Source organism: Cariama cristata, unplaced genomic scaffold (genome assembly GCF_000690535.1).
Source record: "Cariama cristata isolate BGI_N322 unplaced genomic scaffold, ASM69053v1 scaffold18439, whole genome shotgun sequence".
Classification (NCBI taxonomy): domain Eukaryota; kingdom Metazoa; phylum Chordata; class Aves; order Cariamiformes; family Cariamidae; genus Cariama; species Cariama cristata.
The window spans coordinates 1-26,362 of NW_009634225.1; the positions used below are offsets into that span (position 1 = coordinate 1).

General features: G+C 38.9%; 1 protein-coding gene across 1 annotated transcript; it reads left to right on the top strand.

Moving 5' to 3' along the window:
• Window positions 1–1,669: 1,669 nt before the first annotated feature.
• Window positions 1,670–6,557, top strand: LOC104154910 (lipid phosphate phosphatase-related protein type 4; the record flags this gene model as incomplete). The annotated part of the gene is made up of 3 exons (XM_009707082.1): window positions 1,670–1,727; window positions 3,020–3,193; window positions 5,220–6,557. Coding segments are annotated over 3 exons (1,570 nt in total), but the record flags the coding sequence as incomplete, so codon positions are not given.
• Between the last annotated feature and the right edge of the window lie 19,805 nt (window positions 6,558–26,362).

Here is a 26,362-nt window from a genome sequence, read left to right on the forward strand (position 1 = left end):
CTGTCTTTAGAAAAAAAGGAATCATGCTGATTTCATCTTGGACAGAGTCATGAACCTACTGGAGCCACGGGCTCAAATTCAGGTCAGCAGTGTGGCATTCACACTGAACTACATGCACACATTTAATTGCCAATTAATTATTTAGAACAGACAAGGCAAAATGCATAGGAAAAAAATTTAGAAAGTAGACTCTGCTGCTTTGCAGAAAAACATCTAAAGGAAACAGACTATGTTTCAGACTTTGATATTTTAAACTAGCTAACTCAGGTGCTGCTAGGAAAATGGCTATACATGGAGCCCAGATAGGGTGGCAAGACCCATCTGCGAAGCTGAATAATTGTTCAAGTATTTAGTCCAAGCTGAGCTTTCTCAGGTGAACATGACTGCTGTAGCTGCAAGATAGACATACCCTTCTTCACCAAGACAGCCAGCACATACATTACATGTCCATGCTATTTTAAGAAGACAAATGTACAGATATAAACTGCTATACATCTTCACTGCATCTTACTCACTTCTAGAGCTCAGAGGTCATACAAGTTTTTTAGGGCTTCCACAAGCTATAAACTAGATGTCTGCCATAGAACAGGTGTTAGTGAATCCACCTCTAACTCAGTTTTTCCCTCTACTGTGTAAAATTCTCTCCTTCATGTTCCCATCACTTTGCTTTTGTTGTTTTTAGAGGATTGAAAAGGGTCTATAAGAAGAATGTTAAAATGTTAGAGGGCCTCATGTGATGGTTCTGTGTAGCTGCTACTTAACAAAACTGCCTTTTCTTGGTCAGAGAAGTAGAAGCTAAGCTTTCACTTTTAATTTTCCTATCTGTAGTTTCTGACTCAAGACCCAGTCCACATCATTCAAGTCCTCAGGTTTTCAACGGGAGCAGAAGGCCCTCAGCAATTTCAAGAATAGACCTGATACTGCCTACTGTCTCACACAGTTTGGACATATTTTCATTTACCCTCTTGTACTGGGCTTCAGGCAGGGGCCCGGTGACTTAAAATGCCCTTTCCATGTTCTTGTGCCCCTTTCACTCCTATCATGTTACAAAGTGCTGAAATTTAAAAAATAAACCTGAAGATACAGCAAATAAAGATGTAGTTTGCCTCTTTCTGAGAAGAATGTCACCCTGTCATCCCCCCATTATTAGGGCAACAAAGCCAGGGCATGAAGATGATGAATTCAGTTGCTGAAGCTAGGGCCTGACTATCAAAGTGTATGAGTCCTTACATTGAAAAGAGTCCAAGTGAAGTCAGTGACAATAATCATAAGATCAAGATTCATGCATTAAATAAGTTGTATAATTAGGTACTTACTTAAAAATTATTGTGGAAATTTATTTACAGAAATACATGTATAGATATTTATCTCAATCAAGCGTCCAGTCTTTAGCTTGTTCCCACTGTTCTCTTAGTACACATGCTTTTCTTAGTACACAAAAATAATTTCATGCTAAATATTTACTTCAAAACAAAAGCATTTCATTAACATTAGTCCCTTCTCCAGATTATAGAAAAGAAATTTAGAAATTAAATGTTACTGATCGATCATATATTGCTTAGGAAGTGTAAGCTGAAAATGAATGTACCACCCAGTGTTTTTTCCCAAGTGAACACTAGCACAGTGTATTTGAACTGAGAAGCATAATTTGAGTGTCCTTCCTTGGCAGAAAGTCATTCCCTTCTCAACATGCCACCCTGGCAGCCTTTGCAGCAGTGTACATTTCGGTGAGTAACCAACTCTGTTCATTTTCATTTATTCAAGACAAAAGTCAGAAAGTCATTTGCTGTATATTGTAAAGTGATGTGTTGCCTGGATATCCTGGGTGGATGTTTTTATCCTCCTAGTTTGAAAGCAAAATAAAACTACTAACAGCTAAAATAAAACCAGCTCTATTAAGAACACAGAAAAGATTCAAGTACTTCACATCCTTTGTTAAGAAGCAACAAAAACTGTAATGTTAAAGTATATTTGATGCCTCATATTATTCACATTTAAAATGCAGTGCTTATCGGTCTTACAGGGTGATATTTTAACTTACCATTCAAATTAACCTTTATGTGTTCTGCCTTTTCTTTATTGCTGTCTTCACTTGACTCGCTGCTTTTAAACTTGAGGCATTCAGGAACAAACATTTATATGATGTAATTTCATTTGACCTCCATAGAATTCCAACATGGATGAACTGGCACAATCAGTCCCAGAGGCCTCCAAGGTGCTACTGCAAAGAAAGTGAATAAAAACCATCAGTAACTAGCAGGGAATTGTAGGACATGCTGCAGCGATCACAGCTGATTTTCCACATCTGACCAATGGCATTTCTTCAGTATAGGCTGCAATGTTTGTGTATGAGTGACCACTTACTTGAAGTTTAAAAAAAAAAAAAGACTAAAAAAAGAAAAGAAAAAAGTAATGCCATCACTCATGCTGTAAAAATCAGAGGAAAACAAGAACAATAACAACCAGTTAATCAAATTAGATAATGGAGTTGTGTATGTACTGGGAGCTTGTCAGTATTTATTCTGCCCAGGGAAAGGCCAAAATTTGCAATAGAAACCACCTCCACTTAATTTTCATGACCTTCCTGACATCATGGCCCCCAGTTGAGAAATGGCTCTCTAAAGCATCTGGTGGTAGCTTTTGTTAGAACAGGTTATTGCTTTCATCTGGCATGACATTTGGCTTCTGTATTTCAGAAGCAGTGGCTCCTCAGTCACATTTACAGAACATTTAGGCTCTGACTGTGAACAGTATTTAGGCATAAAATCCTTATCCTAATTGATGTCAATAAACAACACTGCCTATGTTTTTGGAAGTCCATTCCTTGTGATTTCAGATCTTTGTACAGTAAGTGAACAGATTTTAACAGGGCTGTAAAATAAAATTGAACTGATTATTTGCAATATTACTGTGTAATAGTGGTCTAAGTGTGAAAGAAACATTGAATGAGAGAAATTAATTTCCTCTTAGGTAAATTTAAGTTTCTCCAACTGCTTCTTCATTTCTTTCTTTTTTCAAGATGTACTTCAATTCTACATTAACAGACTCCTCAAAACTTCTGAAACCACTCTTGGTCTTTGCTTTTATCATCTGTGGAATTATATGTGGTCTGACTCGTATCACCCAGTATAAGAATCATCCAGTTGATGTTTACTGTGGCTTTCTCATAGGAGGAGGAATTGCTCTCTATTTGGTAAATATAATACTTATGTAGTTAAGTTTTAGCAAATAAAACTGATAAGGCTGTAATAAATTTCTGGTATTTTTTATGAAAACCTTTCATCATGGTCACGTGCCATAGTTAAAAATATAGTCAAAATATGTTGAAGATGGCGATGTTATGGGTAATCACTTTAAAAATTAACAGGAAAAAGCAAATATGTATTTCAATTTAAAGTTCCATAACAGTGCAGAAAGTGGTACATAATCATCTGGCACTGTATAGAGAAACAGCTCTAACATTATGTGCTTCATTAAATACTTAAAGATATTCATCTTTTCTACTCCACACTTACAAGGATAACGCAAGAAAAATATTGGATTAATTGGTATTTGTTGCCAGCTTGAGTTTATATTGCAAACGTTAGCTTTATGATCTCAGAAAAACGGTTGAATTAATATGCAGCAACTCAGCTGAGTAAATTGCTGAACCTGCAAGAAATCAAAGGCAGTATTACACCCTTGTGATTTTTTGGAGCTCTTGGGGAAGTTATGCAGGGGAAATGGGATGCCCAAGCCAGGTTATTCCTATGCTTTTCCTCTGTACTGGGTTGAAACAGATAGAGCACCTTGGAAGGGTCCTGTAAGGAAGTACGTAGGATAGACCTGTTTGTGTCTGTCAGCAGGAAGCTCATCAAGCATTTGCTTTTGCTTGCGACTCTCAGTGTGTCTCCAGCATGAGTGTTGCTGCCCTAGCAGTTCAGCACAGTGTCAACCCAGGTGCCTGTGAGCAAGCAGGAACTTACACTGACAACATTTTTTCTCCAGTATGGGCAGGTGAACAGAAGAGTCTTAACAGCCAGTGGGATGGTTTTGACTCCCAAGAAGTCAATGATAATTTTTAGTGTAATACTAAAATAAGTTCATAACCTATCCCCCTTTTTTCTATGATAAGATAATCTAAAGTACATGTAGATGGTCCACAAAGGTGATCAGAGGAAAAATGGCTTTCGCAGTGGCAGAAGAAAGAGCAACCAAGGTAGATAATAGAAACCCCACGAGCTACTAAAGTCAGTTTCTGTGATTGCACTGTGGGCAGAAAGGCACTCTGTTGAGAATATTATTTCAAATTATTAAGCTGTTGTAGACTCTCATAAATGGAGCTGTTGTTCCCACGTTTGAAATCCACAAACAATTATGCTCTTTGTTAGGTCTTCTCCATATACTGTTGCATGACAACATACATCAGAGAGTACATTGTCCTGGATACTCGGTAGTCAGTAAATCTGCCCTGAAAACTACACACCAGTAAGAGGAAGGGGAAGGGAAATAATGTGAAACTACAAATAACTCTGAAAGGAGTGTAAAGAACAAGTAACCTAAGTGATTGAGTTAGGCATTTGACCCTTTCATGGAATATTCTCTCTCAATGGAGCCTGTTTAAAATGACAGCATTTTACAGTAAGTCTGCTGAATAAGAAAATGTGGTATAACCAAACCTTGTTACAGTTGTGCGCAGCTTGGAAAGCAATTGATTTAAAGTTGATAAACTGTTCTATCATGTAGATATTGTATTACACGGTTATTATGCAGTAGAAAGGGCAGAATTACAGAGCAGAGAACAACTCAAGCTGTAACAAGATTCAGTAAATCAGAGCAGACAGTACAGTAGCTGTAAAATAGCTTCGCCTAGGGGACTGCAAACATTTATTTTGTTATTTTCATAACAAAACATTCTTTCTTCAGCTGTATCTGTTGCTTTATAAAATGAAGAAAACTGAAGGAGGCGAAATCTTTTCCTCAACTATTTATTGCCATGAACTATGTGCCCTAGTTATCCTACTGAGACTACTTCATACATATCTAGATGTACCAGACTGAGGACAGAATTTGGGATAAGGACATACTGGTAGGGAAAGAAAAGTGCGCATACCCTGTCAGTTAAGCTTGATTAATTCTATCACTCAATATTTATTTAAAGGCAGAAGAATATAATTAAAATATCTTAAAATGTCTGTTTTTTCCATAACCGATTGTTGATGCTTCTGTTCAAATATCAGGGCCTGTATGCTGTGGGAAACTTCTTACCAAGTGACGAGAATGTGTTTCACCCAAATTTTCACAGAGAACCTCTAAGGTCTTTGACAGACCTCAGTCAAGATCCCAACAGAATCCTGCCAGGTAAAAATGGTAGCAGTAGTGATGGCATTGTCTCTCACCGTACAGAAAGTATCCTGAATAGAAACCACAGAGATTCAGGGTCTCTGACCAATATCAAGAGAGCAAATGCTGATGTAGAAATAATAACACCACGAAGCCCAATGGGAAAGGAAAATATGGTTACTTTCAGCAACACTTTGCCAAGAGTCAACACACCATCCTTGGAAGATCCAGCAAGACGAAATGCAACAATACATGCATCAATGGATTCTGCCCGTTCCAAACAGCTGCTTTCCCAGTGGAAGAACAAGAATGAAAGTCGAAAGTTGTCACTGCAAGTAATAGAGACTGAATCTGGCCAGTCACCTCCAAGGGCTATCGAAATGAGGTCAAGCTCAGAACCCTCCAGAGTGGGTGTAAACGGTGATCACCATGGCCCAACTAGCCAATACCTGAAAATTCAACCTGGCAGCGTACCAGGTTGTAACAACTCAGGTCTTTCTGGTGGGCCAAGGGTCTCTATTCAGTCACGTCCCGGCTCATCTCAGCTAGTGCATATTCCTGAAGAGACTCAGGAGAATGTGAACACATCGCCCAAAAGCAGTTCAGCTAGAGCTAAATGGCTGAAAGCTGCTGAGAAGAGTGTTGCATGCAGAAGCAATAGCCAGCCAAGAATCATGCAAGTAATAGCCATGTCTAAGCAGCAAGGAGTGCTTCAGGGCAGTCCAAAGAGTTCAGAGGGAAGCACAGTCACCTGTACAGGAGCCATCAGATATAAAACCCTGACAGACCATGAGCCAAGTAGCATTGTCAGAGTTGAGGCCCATCCAGAAAATAACAGACCTGTAATTCAGATGCCATCAGAAGGTGAAGGAAGTGGGTCATGGAAATGGAAAGGTCCTGAAAAAGTCACCCTTCGTCAGACATATGAGCTAAATGATCTTAACAGAGACTCTGAGAGTTGTGACTCCTTAAAAGACACTTACGGGTCAGGTGACAGGAAAAGGAGCAACATAGATAACAGTGAGCATCACCATCATGGAATCACTACGATAAGAGTCACGCCAGTGGAGGGAAGTGAGATTGGCTCAGAGACTCTGTCCATTTCTTCTAGCCGGGACTCAACACTTCGAAGAAAAGGTAACATCATTTTAATCCCCGAGAGAGGGAGCAGTCCAGAGAACACGAGAAACATCTTCTATAAAGGCACATCCCCAACACGAGCATACAAGGAATGAGAGGAGACATATCAGCTGGTCCGTACCACCACAAAATAAACACATCTTGACACAGGTTCTGCTCTCTTTGCTTTGAGCTGGTATTTACCTTTGATGTGCCAAATTATTGACCAGCAGCCCAGCTCTTGTTGAGCACTGCTGATGTGCAATGTGCATGAGCCTGTGGAAAGCATGTGGTGTGGGGGGGAAGCACAATGCCAGAACCTAACTAATGTGAAACATTGTCATGCAGCTTTTTTCTTCAGACTCAAAACGTTTATCTGAGGGTGATGATGTCAATCGAAACAGTGGTCTTGAACACAGACACTTTATTTCCTGAATGTGCCAACTTTTTATTTATATTTGTGTCCAAAATTGACTGAATTTTTCACAGCAAAGGCTGTATCAGTGGTATATATTCACCTTTGCAGAATTTGCACCAAATCTTTAATACAGGATGGTGCTGATGATAACTTTACATGTTTTAAAAATTGCATACTTACTAGACTCTACAAACACATGACATTGATGTGCAGTTACTTTAAAAGTAATATTGCTAATACTATGATGATGCTGGCTGCATTCATTTAGTGTAGGAAATATTTACAGCTTTGTTATAGTGGATCTGTCACATTCAAAGATTGCAAAGGTTTTGTGTAGTTCTTTAAGATGTCTACTGCAACAAAAAATGTGTGGGTGACATTCCATTAGAATGGAATAACTATCTATTTTGAATAGTTTTGCTGCTACTGCTCAACTTTTGTTTAAGAACAGGTGCTACTAATGAAGAGGCTGCTTCTTAGTGGGCTAACTTGTAGAGTTGTTTTATGTTTTTTAAGGGGTCTTTTAAAATACTACAAGTAATTAGATTTTACATTTTTAAAACTGGTATTCTGTCCTCCGCAACCCTTCCATATTTGTATTTGGTTTTAACCCTATAATGCAGGATACCAATAACTGCAAGATGTGCAAATAGGAAAGGTGAGCCATGAGTACATAAACGGCCACTTTCCTGACCAGCTTCCAAGGAGATAGTAATTAATATCATTGCTCACACTTAGAAGCAGTCATTCACCTCACTTCCTTAGTATGCCACAAGAACAGTCACAAGTTTCACCCCAGTCACCATCATTTAGGGGATTTATGCATTGTTTTAAAAATGGAATGCCTTGGTATTGCAGAATCACTGAATGAGTGTTGCATTGTGCCACTACTACCATTCACCTCCCTTGAGACACCCTCCAGAGCCTTCTCAAGCATTGTATTTTTTCCCACCACTGCCACTTAAGAATATGGAGGGTCTCTGCACCTGAGAGAACACAGATTATTTTAGTAAATTGAGCTTTGAATATAATCAAAGAATCTGCCTGCTAAAAATCTGCATTGCCAAAAGTTATTGAAAGGATATGCTCTGAAAGGAATAAGCATAGCATGTCCTGGGCATGCTAGAAGAATGCCTCGTTATATTTGGCTCTGACTTAACTTAAACCATGAAGAAAGCCAGGGGCAGTGCTTGCCCACTGCAGCTCCTCATTCTCTCCTAGATTATTTCCACCTGAAAGAGAACTACTGCCAGACACCTCCCAGCTCCCCTACTAGGAGGGGGAGGGAATGGCTTAGCAGTCCCCCTCACTGAATAAATAGTAGCAGATCAGGTCTGTTCTCTGGTTTCTCAAGGGGAGTGCTTCTGATTTAGGCTATCAGAGAACCAGATACATGCTACGTAGTCAGAGCCTGTCTACAGACCCTACCCCACAGAACTCTGAGGTAAAGCCCACCCTACCCCAGCCAAGTAGGAGGTAGAAGGAAGAATCATCCCATCCCAAGAAGATAAATAGCACAACACACACAGACATGGGAAAAAAAAAAAAAAAAAAAAAACCACACACCACAAAAAACCCACAAACAAACCAAAACCAAACCAAAAAACCCCACCCCACCAAACACAACAAAACCCTCAAAACCAAAACAAAATCCCAAACCCAACCCTGATCCTAAGTAATTTCAGAAGTATGATGATGATGTTTGCTAATCTGTATAGAAGAAGGGATTCAGAGTCAATGGAAAGCTTTATATACCTTCCCAGTTATACAAGGTGCTCCAGGCTTAGCTGAGTACTGTCAGCCAACTCCGTCAAGCAATGCTTCCCTCACCTGCCCATCACCCAGTGCTGTGGAAGAATGTTGGTCCTTAAGGAAATGACCACACCTTTCCTGCTAGTAATAGAAGACAACCCCATCATACATTTGATGATTGGGAGGAAGTACTCTGCAGGTTACACGTAAGAAGCTAACCAGTAGGGTTACAGCATATTGTGTATGTTAAAGGCACAGTATGTTGAAGGAACGGTTTAAGGCATATAGCTGGGAAAAATAATCATAGATACCAGGGGAGAAAAAAAATAGTAATTTTTTAGGAATATATTCTCAGACTCTAGTATTTACAAGTCAGGATTTGTTTTTTCTTTTTAAAAGGATGAATCTTTAGTCCTTGGTATTTAATATCAAATTTTGTACAAGATTCCTAGGATTTACAAACACTTGGATTGTCAGGAACAAAGCCCTTTGGATTTAGTTTAGTCTAGGTACATGATAAAGCAGGTAGGATTAGCTTTAAAGGAATGGGTAAGACACAATCACTGTTGGCCTATCAATGCAGGGAAATAAGATGCAATCATTTGTTAGTTTGTAAGTGCAGGGGAAAAGAACATAAGTAGATGAACCTCGAAATAATGGCAAATTGAAATGGAGAATAATGGCAATAAAACAAAGATTAGAAAATGTTCCCTCTGGCAATTTAGCTGCTTCGGAAACAGCAGGATTCCTGGTGGGAGTGTTTGTTCTTTATTCCTTGGTTTTAGTCAGATATATATTGGCATATGTGTTGCTTTTATTACTCTAAAACTTGCTGCATTATTTCAAGTGCAGTGTGATATTTTTCCTAAGGTTTCCTATTTCTTAACAAAAGATTTTAAAGCTCTTGTGTAATCATTGAAATTGTGTTCTTTACATAAATATTGATATATTCTTTTTTACTCAAAGTGCCAAAGGCTACTGTTTTTAATAATGGCTTATCAAATTATATTACGTTAGAGAGCAGAAATGTAATAATATATACATTGGAACTCAGACCTCTGCATGTATATTTGATAAGGAGCCTTTTGTAAAATTACTCTTTGTTTACATTCCACTGATACCTTAATTTAAAATTAATCAAATAAATTGACAGGTGACATCTTCTTAGTGTTCTGATTTTCTTACTTGCTAACAGGCACGAATTTCTTTGTTAGGCTGTGCTTTACTGAGAAAAGAAAATACTCAAAATATGTTTTTAAATGAGAATTCTCTATATAAAGTATTGTGTTTAATAAAATGTTATGCAATGTTTTCAAATGGAAAAGAATTTGTAAATTGCTATAAATGTATTTTGTTAAATAAGTACAGATCAATGCTACTGTGTGAGTTTATTGTGCTAACATCATGAAAATAAAGATCAAATTCCTCATTGATGTTCAGTCATCTCTGTGGTGAAGCAAAGTCTCAATCCCCCCCAAATTATTTTTCAGTATTAGGTATCTCATGACACGAAACAGTGGTCATCAGTGGAAAACCTCAAAACCTTTCATAGTTGTAAGAAGCTATGAGGAACAGTATCCAAACAAACTTGTCTCTATTCAAAAAAACATTTTAAAAAAAAGCAAGCAAGTGAATTGGGAACTTTAGGCCATGTTAGGAAATGTGTGCTAGATCATTCTGCAGGACCAGCTGCACTGCTAAGCCTCTAGTGCCTCTAAACCACCCTGCTCGTGTTGGGTAGAACTGCCGGACACAGTGAGACCCACCTTGGATCTGTGAATGAGAACAGGGCAGGAGCAAACCTGAGTGAAAGGGCTCTCCCCCAGGGAAGAAATTAGGATGCAGGAGTCATTAGACGACATACACTCTTTGCTGTCAACAGTGAAAAACTTTATGCGTAGCAGCAAGCTGTCAAAAACTCTGTCTTACCTAGAAGCCACACAACGTATGTAACGGCAAACACTGTCTTGAAGCCCCCTGAAAAAGGGCAACAGCAGGGCCCTAAGTGCATGGGATGGAAGACACTGCTGTAGCTGAGGCATGCATGGACATTGCTAATGGCATAATAAGGACCACAGGGACTAGCAGGGCCCCTGCAACACACGGCAGTAACACAAACTGACTCTGAGAAGCCTGGGCCTTTGTGCAGGCTGCTACTTTGTAGCTGCATGTCCTTCTAGCAGGTGACCTGCCTCATCTGGGTTGGTGCAGGGACTAGGCAGCTGATGGCACTGTTGGCTCCAGCCAAGCACCACACTGCTGAGTGGTACAACAATGTTATACATGTGCCGTGCTCCCAGTGAAGGCGTGCTGGGGTTGACTGGTGTCACCCCAAGCTGTGGTGCAGATCCGGGTCACTTGGCACATCCTGTCCCAGGACTTTCATGACAATTTAAGACGGGCGCCCTTGAGCAGAAAAGAATCGGAAAACAGTATGTTGACTCTCCAAGAAAGGGAAGCGTACATACAGTTGTGATACTGCTCCCTCTGTGGTTACCAAAGGAGCTGTCTGCTTGTGGCTGGGGCTGGAGACTGTCCTGACCCGACTGCATGAGTAGCCAGTTTCAGTAGAGGCCTCTCCTTTGGCCAGCAGCAGATGCTGGTGTGGCAGCCCGGTATCCACCACAGCAGATGACTGCTTTGAACAAAGCTGTGCGGAGCATGAGGGCTGGGGACTAAGGTTATGGTGTCCCACCCTCTAGGACACCTATTGGTAGCCTGGGAACGCTACAGGCAGCGGTGGCCCAGGTATGGCTCAGAGAGACCCTGGGAAGGACCACAAGAGAGTAAAACGGATCCTGCTAGGGTATGACTGCTGAAAGCTGATGTCTAATACAAATCTGATGAGTTCTCCTCTGGGAAAGGCCCTTCCATGGACTAAAAAGGGGCCTAGACAACTAGTTCAAACATTTTAAAAGGCACATTTTAAACATTTAAAATTAGGCTAAAAATTAAGTCCCTCTCTGAAGGGTACCTTTGATGTAGAGGTTATAATATAAAACTTGATCTAAGATGAGAAATTACCTCTACTTTCAAACCTTGTCTTGCTCTCTTAGACCGTTCTGGCTACAGCAACACTGTCACTACCTTAAGAAGAGCTTACTGTAATCCAGATTGATAACTGTATCTAATCATGCAAAGGAGTTTTCAAAGGTATGAGTGATTAAACTGAAACTTGAATCTATTTGTGCTGCATTTTAAAAGAGCTTCAGAGGTCTTGATGTAAGAAGCCACATAACACAAAGTTGTACTGTAATCAGTTTGGTATAGATTTATGAAGACCTTTTGTATGACAGATCAGTGCACAGCTAATTTGGCAGGAACATTTGAAAGGCATTACAACCCTGGTTCATAAAATCGTGAATAAAATCTCTTCACAAACCTTATAGCACAGAATGTATCAAGCATGGGATAAAACTAACTAGTGTCTCCATACCGCACATTCAAAATGAAAGTAAGGGAAACTCCAGCTGCATGCATGTGCATACACACGCACACGTAACACAAACTTAGCATGTTCAAGCCAGGCTTCAGAAAGAGAAAGCTAAACAGATAATTTAAGTCAAGGAACAAATTGTGGCATGGCTGCAAATACTCTCTCTAAAATTTTTCTACTTTGCCTGCAGTAATCTCTTCACGCATTCCAAATACGCATAAAGACATCATTTGGTTATACCGCCCATAGAAGAAATCTGTTCCTCCAGTGGTTTGCCATAAAGAATAGTGGGAAACTTGCACATTTCATGGCTTTACCAGCATAGCCCTGCTAAAAAAAAAAAAAAGAGCTAAGATGAGAGGTCATCCAGAACTCAAGCAAGTCTGCTCAGACCTAGAAAGCACCTCTTATATTTGAGAAAAAAAAAGAAAAAAACTCCCCCCCCCCCCCCCCGAAAAATCTCCTTACTTTCAAAGGCCAGCTGTCATTCAGCTTTTTCCAACTGTATTACTTTTGCAGTGATGCTCAGAGAGAAATGAGAGTCATGGAGATTTGTGGATCTGTCAAGTCTCTGCGGCTACTAAATGATGCATAAGGGAAAGCTCTGCTGTCTCACCAAGTCATTCAGAGGAGACTGGAGCACATCTGGGTGTGATGTGATGTGATCAACAGAATTTGATTCTTTTCCTAGTTCTGTTCCTGCTTCAGACTGAGCTTGTTGATTACAATGTCTGTTCCTACACTGTACTGGTGCCAGAAAACTAGCTCTGCTAAGAGAATAACATCACACAATTGGGAGCAATGGCATTGCTCATTTTTACCTGTAACGTATACGACAATATAATCAATGCTTTGCAAACAAGAGCCATATTTGGATTTTCCCTAAAACTAGCTATAATGTTTTTACAATTAGTACAGCCTGTGTTTATTAAAGTCTTCAGCATGCATTCTTTCAGTGTTCTTTCATATACATATTCATGGGATGTTCATTGCCTGAGCTACATAATTTGCCCTGAGGGCCAGTCACCCTGGAACTTGTTTGCTTTAGATCAGAAGAGGTGTGGAAACTTAGCAAAGTGCTTTTTTAGCAGAGCATCATCAGGGGCTGAAAATACGTTCCCAGGCCTGAAAGAAATACTAGCTACAATGGTATCAGTTGCAGTCTCCTCTGGTACTTCTTATCTTCCTGTATAGTCTGAGAGAATTATCTTCACTCTTAGCAGAGAAGAGAGTTTTCACAGAAGTGGTTCTAGCAACCTGTATCTCCCAACACTGAGAGTGCACCAGCCTGGCAGGTGGATAGTTGTAGGCGTTGGCCACTTCTAGGTTTTCGTTTCCTGAGAACTACCATGGGCCTGATGCCAATTTAGTGCCTTGGTTACTACCAGAGACAATGAGGTTTCCACCTTTTAATAATGAGCAGAAAAATGGAAGTGAAGCATGTAGTTTAAGTGATCAGGACAGCTAAGACTTTATATATCACATTCTGCTTGGTAATATGAAACAAAAGTGCTGTGAGCTCTACATGCCTAACAGATTGCAGACTTGTCTAATCTGCTAAACCAAGGCAGACCATTGGAAGAGGTTTCTTAAAATGCTTTCATTTTCAATGAGATTTATGAAAGAGTCCTCCTGTCACTAACCTTTTCTTACGATGCAAGTAGAAGAATTCAGACACAAGTCAGCAAAAAAAAAAAAAAATAACATGCCCAAGAAAAGGAAATGAGTCAGGAGAAGGTTCTAACAATGAGTCAGGAGAAAGTCTATGGTGCTTTCCAAAATGGAAGATTAAGCAGCACTTAACAAAGCACAAAAATCGTCATTTGTAAATTTGTACATGATGTTTATCAAGTGGAGTAGGCAGATAACTAGTACAATCAGTGCTTTCTTAATCACTCTTCAATTATTCATCAAATAATTGAAGACTAGGTCACTACAAAACAATTAATTTCCTCCGTAGTTAAGATACAAAATGTGCCTAGTTTACAAAGCCCCCTGAGCTCTTGTCATTGGTAGGGCGCGGGGGAGGAGCCATATGAACTAATGAGAGCGTATTTTAATCTGTGAAGTGATACAGAAGCTACATGAATACTTTACAAGATTCAAGATTAAAAATTTGGAAAATTACAACAAGTAAGAAGAGTAGCTAAGTCAACACTGTCATGGAACTAACACAACTAAAATAGTTCAGAACTTGTGAGAGGAGCATATTACCATGCCAAGCTCAGAGTGGATTTTTAGCAAGGATGGTGAGTTGGGCAGTAGCAGTTGTGTGCCACTAAGCAGTGTTAGACTGTATAAATGGTCTGTTGCTATAAAGAAAAACCTGTAGAGACACATGGCAAGAGATCTGCTGCCATAGAAACAAATGTAGCTGCTAGATACACTGCATCATTGCTATGCTAAGGACAAACTATGGATCAGCAGTATACTATGATGGCATCTAACTTGCTTTGTTCAATAAGAATTTAAAATCTGAAACAGATACTTGATGATCAGTTACTATATATAATATGACATAGCTGCACAGACTTGGCATACTTTCTAGCAGCACTTAATAACTAGTGGAAAACGAGATAAAAAAACTCTAAAAAATTAAGGATTAAATATCATTCAGAAGCTCTAATCTGATGTGCTTTGCATCCTCAGAAAAATGAAAAAAAGTATAGTGCCTGACCCTTCATTTCTTAGGCAGGCAATATGCCTATAGCAGTTACAGGGTGCTTTACTTGTGCAGTTTTTGTACCTATTTCCCACAGAATGAAGTTCAAATTCCATATTTCTAACGCAAGATCATCTCTCCTATTCCAGTCGATGGTATTTCCTTGTACATAAGGAATCCAACTGCCAGGACCATACACTACAAGACTGCACATCTCATCTTCTATTACACCCAGTCTTGTACCAGTCCTGTAAAGACTTACCAGCCCGTTTCACCTAAAGTGCAACTGCTTTCTGTGGAATCAATGAACTCTTTGAATAAATAAAAATAAGCCACTGTCTAAATCACTGCAGAAACTGGCCTTTAAAGTTTACTTTTAGAAAAAATTATAATGACAACAGTTCAAGGCTGAAATGTTATTTCTGTGTAATCAGTATCTCATTATTCATAATTCTATAATAAAGTACAAATGTATTTCTGCTTTAAAATTATGGCACCATGCATCATTAGATTATCCAGAGAGAGTTTAGGATTGATATATAGCTGATACATTGAATTCTGAGCCCACCTGATTCTCACTTCCTTAAAAGGATTCCACTAGATGAAACAAGTTGCTAGTATAATAGCTTACAGGGACAGATGTAGTATCTGCTATGTGTATTGTATTTAAGGCACAAAGATGATATTTGGTAGATGTTATAATCTCCTGCAACTGCATTAATCTTGAGTGCTGCCATTTCCTGGTAGAATTCTGATGGTATCACTTAAATGAGAAAAAAATTATATGTTTGAAAAGTATTCAGATTTGCTCTCTTCTGTGAGACCAAAATAAGATGTTCCATTTAAATGCGCTCCTACATGGATTTGACTGCATAATGGTACTCAGTGGCAGCAGTTTACACAGTAATGCTGCTTTGTATTAAAAAGCATGAATTGACCTTATGTGAATTGCAGTAATTGTTTCCTGCATTAATGAAAATGAATCTTTCATCTTTCCAGAACAGAAAATTCAAATTGAACGAAGAAGCTATTAATCCAGCAGTTCAGATATTTGCAATGTTTACACGTCTCTGGTACCAACACCATAGAACAACCTCTAGACATGAGCATCACAGATCTATCATGTTAAGCATAAAAGTGTTGAAAGTACTTTCAATTTATGTCTTTTTAAGACAACATATACTTTCCAAATATGGAAGCAATATGCATTTTTAGACGTTTTACTGAGCATCCCGTTGATTCTGGTGATGCTTCACCTTGCTGAGAAAAGGACTGCCTTTTGGCTCAGCATTGTTCATCTCTGGGAACATACTGTGCCACATCTTTGTTGACTATACTGTTTCTCCACTGAACACAAAGTTCAAATCTAGGAGTCTTCTGCTCCTAACTGCCTGAAAGGAGTCTTAAGAAAGAAAACTCTTCCATTTGGTTTGGCCATGTTTTTACACCTTGAGTGTACTTCGTATATACCAGAGCAATGAGTGCTGATTAAGAAGGCAAGACAAAAGGACAGGTTTGTATATTGTATGATGGTTCTTTTCAAACTGTCATCTAGATCACCTTAAAAAACAACAAAAAAACCAACCAAAACAACCAACCAAACAAACAAAAAAACAAACCAAAAAAAAACACCCACCAAAAAGGATGTAGTGGCTCTTGGGACAATGAAAATCAAGTTATAATGAACAAGATCCTTTAACTATCACAGTGGACGTTAAAAATTTCTACAACTCTGTATGTTAGCTAACGTAATCACTCAGTGTTTTCAGGATCTGAATTCCACTGAATTGACTGGGACCAGGTAAATCTGGGAGAAACATATGCTGTCAATTCAACCCAAGATTAAATAACCTCACATTTTGAAATCTAACAGGGAATCTTCTAGCTGCTGCTACAACTCACAGCTCTGCCCAGGTAAGCAATCTTGACATCACATAATGTCAAAATATGGCATGCACATGGACACATATATGGTTGATGGGTAGATTAAATTAATTTCTAGAAGATTTAAAAAAAAAAAAAACACCAAAAAAACCCACAACAAACAAACAAAAAAAAAAGACAAACACCAAAACCAACATTCCCTTGAAATGACCAGAATTATTTGATAACTGCCAGTAAGAAACGAGATGCACTATCCTTAGTATGACTATGTATAACACATGGATTCACACAAGCTCAGTGCAGCCCTGGCTCTCTTTGTTCCAGCATAAGCAGTCTGTGTGAGGCTTTGGGCTTTGAAAATTGCTAGCAATAAGAGCCTGGGAAACTACAAACCTGGGGTAGTAGTAGCAGGGGTCAGTGATTAACCAGCATGGAAATTGCTAACAAGCAACAGACCAAGGACAAGAGGGGAAGACAAGGAGGTCTGGAAAACTTTGCTGTCTCCAGTTTCTTCCATTCTCCTTTAATACTCTTAGAAAAGTGGAAATCCAGGTATTTTTAAAATTTTGTACTATCTAGCACTCCTCACCATAGCACTGATGCCATGTCCTAGTACCCTCCCTTCCTTTCTCACAAACCCTACAACTCCATACAATAGGTTGTGTTTATCCCTTTCTTCCTTTTACCATATCATTACTTTTATTTTTCCTTAGATTGCACATGTTCTGGGAAGCACAATCTCTCCCTGTATGTGTCATTACACAATAAGTTAGTGATTGTAACCTATATAGATGGCTATAATATATATGCCAAGAAGTGACCCCAGAGGCTAATCTCTCCCAACCATTTATGTGTTAGCAGTCAGGACACTGGGGAAGGTACTGCATAACCCAACACAAACTGCTATACCACAGCCCATTGGGCCCTACTGTATTGGCAGTATGAATCACTGGCAGCGTTATGCCCCTTTGTCTACAGAAACAAAACCTGCCTGACACACACTTCTGGCAGGCTGATGCTGCTTCAAGGTACCCATTTTTAATGCTCTCCATCCTTTCTCTCCCTACTAAGAAAGGACAAAAAGATTCTACAGAAACGAAGTGCTAATAATATGCAGCACCATCGCATGCAGCTTTCAAAACAGGAGACTGTCTTCCAAAGCTGATCAAATAATCAGCACTGACAAAACCATCGATGCAAGCAGGGACTAATTATTAACCCACAATAACAAATGAAAGCAGCAGCATTTCAGCTCTCCCCTTAGTATTAAAATTCAAAACCTCAAAATGAGAAATGTTCTAGTTGGAACCTAGCAAATGTCCTAACCCTCTCTCTCACCAATCTGTCTTTCCTGCCCATCAGATCCAATTGACCGACGGGCAATTTGTATGAGCCTTTGTACTATGTAAGCTCCAGTAATTCCTTCTTTTAGAAAGCCTTTCACTCCTGCTCACTGTAAGAGGCAAAAAAATGTGTCCGTGTGAAGAGAACAAGTAAATTTGGCAGAAAGCAATCCATCAATTCCCATTAGCACTACTCTTGGGTATGGCAGCTGGGATGGGCCAATGGCCATAACTAGCCACTTTCTCATCATTTTACTTAACCTCTCGAGAGATAGTGATGAGATCTTATTGGCCCAATTAGCATTTAAGTCTTGTTAGACTATCTTATCTCAGACTTAGTTGAGATTGTTTGGACAGATGAAGCTATGGAGCTAAAAAATACTGAGAATGACACATTTTATGACATGAATCAGTCATTTCTTCAAGGAAGAGGAAAGATTATTTCTCTCTTACCATTTCCCTAGCAACAGAGAAAATGAGGGGTTCTTTTTCATTTATAGAAGAGCCTTGATTTCAGGATTGCTGGAAAATAGAAGCACCTGCTTGTAACCAAGGCATCTTCTGAATAGCACAGGTCTTTCAGTTAAAACCCTAAGAGCTTTTTAGACTTTATGTCTTATTATGGCAATTATTTCAGATAAAAGGAAATTACAAAGCCTGAGGTATGGGAAGGCATTCATCACACCATGTAGTGCTCATATTATAATCCCTCCCTAGGAGAGAATTTGCTTGACAAACACTATAAATAGGAACCTACATAAGAGGATAAGTAATTATTCATCTACTGATAAATTCTGACAGATCATCTTTCCTATGCAACTTGAGTGAAAGACATAATCAGAAAGTCCTTGATCTGTTAATGGGCAAATAGCACTCTAAATCCAGACTACCTTGAAAAATACCGAAATCTTTAAAATGTTAATTTACATTTTTCTCTTTGTCAGTGAGATAGCATCACTGAACTCTAAGCATCATATTGACACTGGACTGTGGGGTTTTTGTTTGTATGGTTTTTTTACTTTTTCAACCTATTAGTATTTAGTAGAGTTATTTTCATTCCCACTAAATACAGCCTATGTTCTCAAGCATTGCTTTTTGTCAGGGAGGCTGGCCACTCTCTCAGCTGAGAGAAAGTGTTAAAATTAATCATAATTAATTCATTAAATCAATATATGAAACCCCAAATTTCTCAGTAACTGCTACACTTGTTCTTTAGTCAGAGTCATTGTGTCAATTTCAAATGGACAAGCAGGTAATATTGGAGAGAAAAAAGCAAAAATATTCTGCAGCCTCCAACTATAATCCCATTATGTAATGAATGCTGGAGCCTCCAAACTAAGAATTTCAGCTAGTCTCATTCCTTGCAGAGACTGAGAAAATTTTTAGTCAAGGCGCTCAGATGACTATACAGGTATATGTCATTAAATAGTACCTAGAAATGCAAACAGATACAATCTCCACATCTTCTGTACTTCTGTCCTGCCAGTTTACAGGGAGAGAAGGTGACTAGTGCCGAAGATGAATGAGAGAAGTATTTCTCCTTTTCCACCAGACCAATTATTTTTAGAATCACTGTGCTGCTGACAGTTTGGGGCCTGCTATGATAGCAGATCTGAAAAATCAGAATAACACACCTCTAGTGTACAAAGGGATAATGATTTTTAAGAGATTTAAAAACACATGAATGCATAATAACTTGTCTTCCAAAAATCTTCCACTGAAGCCACGGGGAAAAAAAAGGTAATAAAGGTTTTAACCATGTGATATGGCCACATTTTTCAGATATTTATAGATATTTTGTGGAACAGCTTAGATGTGGTGAGGTTTTTTTCCATTTTTTCACATGAAATGGAACATTTAAAATAAAATTATAACAGTTCATATTCAAAATGAACCCTCCATGCCAGATCTCTGAAGAATAATGATGCTAAAAATAAAACGTTACCAGGGAAACAGAATGGAACAGAAATTAGCAACAGGACCTGATCTAAAGCCACTGAAATAAATGTGAACAGGATCAAACTACACTGAAGAAAATAAATCTGTGTTCCAGAATTTCCTCTTTTGACATTTTAGTGGTTTCTGTTCCATGTTGTGAAGAAATAAGTTTGAGCTGAAATAACACATAACCTGTCAACAGAATACAGGTTCCTAAGATTCACTGTGCTGGGTGCTATGAATTCAGCAACAGGAGCTTTTGCATGGGCATTTTTAAGGGAACTCTGGCCCATTTTTGTTCCCTTGTCCTTTAAGGCTACAGACTAGAAACAGGAAACAGGCTTCAGTTGAGGAAATTCTAGAAAAGACCAGGGAAGGTGACAGTATAGCTGACTGCATGGGAAACCTGCAAGACCCATCTTAGCCTGGACTTCACCTTGTGGAAGAAACGTGATGGCAGGTGGCAGGCGGCAGGCACAGGTAACACGTGGCATCCCAGAATGACGAAGGAGAATACACAGCTGGCTGACGGAGGAAAGGAGTCAACTGGTTGAATAACTGCCTCAGCAAGAACACGGAAAAGGAAGTTACTTCTTGGGAAGGAGAAATAACAGTGAAGTCCATGTTCCAGTGCTCAGGATGAGGCAGACACTGCAAAGGAAATTCAGTTGTAAAATGGTCTGTGTTTCCACATAAATATAAATAAAGCAACAAGGATAAAAAGACAAACTGGCTCAATTTGCTCTCAGAACTAAAAGGTATTGTCCTTGAGAACATTATTTACCAACTTTATTTTTGTGTCATTGACAGCTGACAGGTTATTAATTATTTGGTTAATATTGCCTGGTCCTGGGGCCATAGACCATAAGTCTGCTTTTTTGGAGAGGGAGAACATGAAATATGGGGAAAATCCTACCGAATAAAATCCACCTCACTTTGTTCCATCAGTAACAGAAAGGCACAGCTGAATGGTAATGCTCTCAGGACCCTCAAAACTGTATTCTTACAGCACGAGGCCAAACATACAGATCTCATGCAAAAGAAGCAGGTTTTGTTAAAATCTCCATCATTGTATTATGACAAAACCAAAAGCCCAGATACAATCTTTGTACAGGAACCACTCCTCTAGCAGTCCAACAGACCAAATATTTGTACATGCAAGTAACATTGTTGCAATCCATGGGAATTCTTATATAATTATGCCCATGCTAATGCGATCAAGATTCTGTAATTCCAGTCCTGACGAAGACCTGTTCTTGGATGCCATATTACTGCCTATAACTGGTTAGTTCTGTCTTTTTATTCAGTACTGGTTTTCATAGTGGTATTTTGTTTTCCAGTGCAAAGAGTTTCTTACCAAGTCTGGTTTAACAATTCTTTCTTCCAGCAATATAGGAAATCTCAGAGTACCTTATTTCTCTACAGCTGATGAGGCTACTCTACATTCTTTCAAGTAAATTTCTTAATTACTAGCAAAATAGTGGGGAAGGAGAGATAGGAAAAAAAATCCTGTCAAGTGCTTCAGCATTTCCTGTTAAATCAAGAATGAGGTAGATTCTGCTGTTGTTTACATTGACACAATCACACTGCCATGTAGAGGCCTTTGTACAGGAAGCAAAGGCAGAGGACTACTTCAGCCCTAAGTACATTACTGTTGAAGCAACAAGCGTGATTTTGCCAAAGTAGTCTGCCTGAGGATTTGTAGAGGAGTTAAATCACCTCTCTCTTCAGTGAAGAGACAAGCAGATATCCAATTATTTCTTAAATACAGTTTCAAACTCAAAACAGGACTTATTTAATGTAGATTTACAGTAAGGTTCATTTTTAAATGAGGGAGAATTGTGACACCTGCAAAGCTGAAATAGATTTCCCATCCATTTCACCTTAAGTAGTTCAAAGGCTGGTTTATCTCTGTGTTCCAAATTCCTTGTTCCAAAGCCAATCTTCCATTTAGGAGTCAGTCCTGGACTTCCATATGAGGTTATTACAATAATTACAATCCTTCAACAGCAAAAGCTTTACTCTGTTAGTATCTCTGGTTATAAAACAAAACTGAAATACAGCTCCTGGCATGTTTTTTTTCGACTGTCTGAACGTCCTCATGGTGGGGGTGAACAAGACTCAATATCTACTTAGCACCAACTGGTTACAAGAGGTCGCCAAGCCTGGCCTGCACGGCACTGATTTCCCCCTTAGCATAAGAACTAATAACTTGAGTGAGTTTTACATAACTAAAATTTCATCTGTTCTTTCACTTATATTAGCAACTCTTCCATCTTATGTCTCTAAACTCCTCCTGAGAAAGTCAAAAGGTGGAAAATTATTCAGGATACATTTCATTAAGAGTCTAAGAGTCTAGACACTCCAATTTCAGCATACTGATACACATATTCATAAGAAGTATAGACTCACCTACCACAAAGTAAAAAACCCAAACTTCTCTATTTCTGAATGGGTTAGTCTGCTGCTATAAAATAGCCAATTAACTTTTTTCAGACAGAAGACATTACTTCAGTATTAAATCATTTACAGAGAAGTACAACGACTTCAGACTTGACATCTCCATCCCACATTTGCTAATTTTAGCACCAATCTCAAGCTTATTTCCTCACTTCACCCATGACTTCCCTGTGGTATTGGTATCAGAGATCTCTGCCACAATATCCATTCCTACTCAGTGATGACCGAAAGACTCCCCTATTTGTGCTATTGCTCCTCAACTGAAGAAACATTAATGTCTACATCCTCCTTCAAAAGAGTGAAAGCTTAATACTTACCAAAGTAACTATCTAAGCACCTGTTGCCCTTGAGGATCAGTGTAAAACTCCTCTGCATCCCTAGACTGGTTCTAGATAAATCCTAGAAACAAAAACACTGAAGGAAATCTGTACTGTCTATGACACTGACAGCTTCACACAAATCAAGCCACTCTGAACTCACAAAAGGCACACACTGCCTGATAGGGGCTCACTGCCACATATGAAAGCAGGCGAATTCCACATAGCAATGTCTGTAGTACATTGTGTCTTCAAAGCACATATACATAATATATACATAATAAACAAGAAGAAAGAGCTATGAGGTTTGCTACGTTTACAGGGTTTTCTCAGACCTCTGATCATTTAGTCTTAGGCTTACCTGTCACACAGGTATAATATAGGCTGTACTTAGTATTAAAGTTTTTTTAAAATCCTGTAGTATTCTTGCCACTGAATCCCACACTTGCTTGTCTTATTTCCTCACCATTTAGGAACTTAGCACCATGCTTTTTCAAGCCATTACTCATCAACGTAATGGTGGTTTTCACTCTCCCCCCCAAAAAAAAAAGGAGATGCAGAACTAACCACAGCAGATCATCAGCTAACAGTGAAAAGCCTTAGGGAGTTTACCTAATTCAGAGTTCTGAATTCTGCTGAAGAAGTCGCTATAACCTGCTATACAGAAAAGAGAAGAATAGCAGCTTTAACTGGCAGTGTAGAGAGATATGGGCACACGACAAAAGTTTAAAGTAGCAGAACCTTAGTGCAACCTTTTCTGCAAATAAATTTTCCTTTCTGATGAAAACTCTAAAATGAATAGCTCCTTTCACTTAAAACAATCATTAAAATATAAGGAGGTAAAAAACAAGTGAACTGGGCAGAAACTTCTGGACTTAGCCTCATTCCCTTCTTCTCACTACCCACTCCTTCTGTGCCACTTGCAAGAAAAACCTGCCATCTTAAACCACTAGATTAGGATGAAGGGAAAAAAAAAACAAAACAAACCAAACAAACAAAAAAAAACCAAAACAAAACAACAAAAGAAACCCAAAACAAAACACACCAAGAAAAAACCCTGCAGGAACATAGGTTTCAGAGAAAGCTGTAGGTCTTTGAGTCTAGGTTGCCTCCAAAAGCAAACACTCATTAAATAAATGTCTAGTTCTGGTACTTGCGGTACAGAAAAATTAAATACATTCAACATTATGCAGTGAGACACAACAAATATGAGAGAATGAGTCCTGAGGTATAGTAAGACAGGCAGCATCTGAAGTATGGGATGGATAGAGACTAATGTCCTGTTCATGTAACTCTAGTATATAGATGCATCACAGGGTCAGTATTTTGGCATTGCTCATTAGCATTGCGGAACTCTCCGGAGTTACCTGCGTTTGATTTGTCTGTGTCAAGCCTTACATTTGCACTTGGAATTGCTTGTGAGCTGTGAAACACTGACTCTGCAGCTGGATTCCCACCAAAGGAACTCCGTGCATAGGCAGGGCTTTGCAAAGGCACAGAAACTTTGGTGTAAAGATCCCTTTGCAGTAAGTCTTTAGATTCTAAGCAAGTATGAGCAGAGTCTGTCTTGTATTTGTACAATGAGTCCCTGAGCCTTACCGAGACTTCTAGGGGTTACTGTAGCATAGGTATCTACTAAGCAGTAATAATTATTATGCTATTATGGTTTTATTCTACTTCTCTTGGATTATGCTTAGTGAAGTCAGCTGCATTATTTATATATTCAGCTTTCTTGAAGCTTTTAAAGATGTCACTACATTTCAAAGAAAGGAATCTTAATTCTTTTTCATGCATAAAGTACTCGAGTTTTAAAATTAGAAACAATGAAGAAATCATCAGCTGGAAATCAAAACTATTTGTCATTTCTATCAGTTGGAATTTAGCAATTATGAAAGCCAATACACAAGAAAGAAGCATCTACCATCAAAGTACAAAAGTACAAAATGTTTCTTCCTCTTGCCCAAGTCACTTTACATTGGTCAAGTAGGAAGGTAGGAGTTTGCTCTTTAAAAAACATGATCCTACTCTCAGGCATTCAGGTTTGACTCATGATTCAGGATAATTTGGCTGTGCTAAATCAACACCAACCATTCCAGCTGTAAGAACGAAACCATGAGGAATACTGAGAGATCAGGTGGAAATCTTCAAATCTCAAAATGTAAGTAGGTAAATCAGTATCAAAGAAGGTCTGATTCCAAGCCTGGTGAAGTCAAAGGAAACAGCTTTTGAAAGGAATTTTGGATAAAGCTGTGTGAACTCAAGAAACTGGTTAGCTCAGTGATGTTTTTGTCATCATGAATTGTCTGAATAGGAACCCAAATTAATTCTATACAATTATTCAGTGTCTGCATTTGCATTGTTGCAAACCTACACTTCTCCTACTGGCTTTGAGTTCTCAAGCTATGCTTGTCACTCAATCACAAAAGTCTGAGAGTCCTCATCAGAACCCGGACACTATTATGAATTAGTCATAGTGAAACATCTACCACCGAGTATTACAAATCCCATTACATTCTAAAGACTGGCTTGCATTAAAGCATCTACACCATAGTCAGGGGGTGGGTACAGCCAAGCAGAGACAAGGCTGAGAGCATAATGACTGCTATGAAAATGAAAACCCCACCTCATAGCTTGTTTCCATAGTCATCACTGAGGATTATTATTCAGAGATGAGAGTCCTCTGTTGTTCCTCCTCCCATTCTTCTCCATGTCTCATTTTAGAAGATGTTGGGAAAAGTAGAAATGTAGACTTCAGTGCAAACATTTGCTCAAGAGCATTGACCTCAAGAGATTTCTTCAACACATGATGAAGTCTGCACACAGGTTTGGGGGTCAGAGCCAGGTTAAGGCCAGCTCAGATATGCGTATCCATACTATTGTTACATTTTGCAGTTATAGTTTGGACATGCTGATAGGTTTATTAAAAAATCCTCACTCTTAGTCTGGAAATCACTACTTGTTCAAAATAAAGGTATTCAAGAAGCAGTCTATCTGGCACCAATAAATACAGCATAAGTCCAAATCAAAGAGCTGTTCCCCCTCTTGCACTTATAACCTCCTCCTCCTCCCCCCTACATAACTTGCTTTTCTCCTTCCTTACTGTAATCAGAAGCAATAACCTCTCTAAATCCATGGATTAAAGCAGGGTACATTTGCCATGGAGAACTTTGGCAAAAATCCTTAGCACATGGACTGGCTTCTGTATTCATGACACCACACTGCGATGTTGGGGCTTTCTGGTAGTAAAAATTGTCACTAGTCTCCAGGAGTAAAAAATAAAACTAGAGAAGGTCAAAACAGATGAAGAATACAATAGAAATCCTGGTTCAAATGTGTGCCTCACCAGATGTAACTGCTTTGTCTAAGCCTAGAAAATACAAGTCTTCCATCTTCCAAACAGTATAAAATATTTGATCTTTTAAGAATCAAATCAGATAACAATGGCCAAATTAAGAACTAATTTATCCCAACATAATCTGAAGTAATTTCAATGCAGTCAGAGAAGCCTACAAATGAGAGCGGCTGTTATACCAGATTCACGCTCAATGATTCTGCAATCACTTTCGTTTAGTCACCTAACAAGTAAAATGATGCTGGCAGCTCTCTGAGCATTATTTGCTCTAAAATGTTACTGGGTTTTGTTTTCTAGAATCTGATCGAAAGGTTCACAATATAGGTGTAAATCAGTGTCCTGGTTTGGCTAAAACAGGG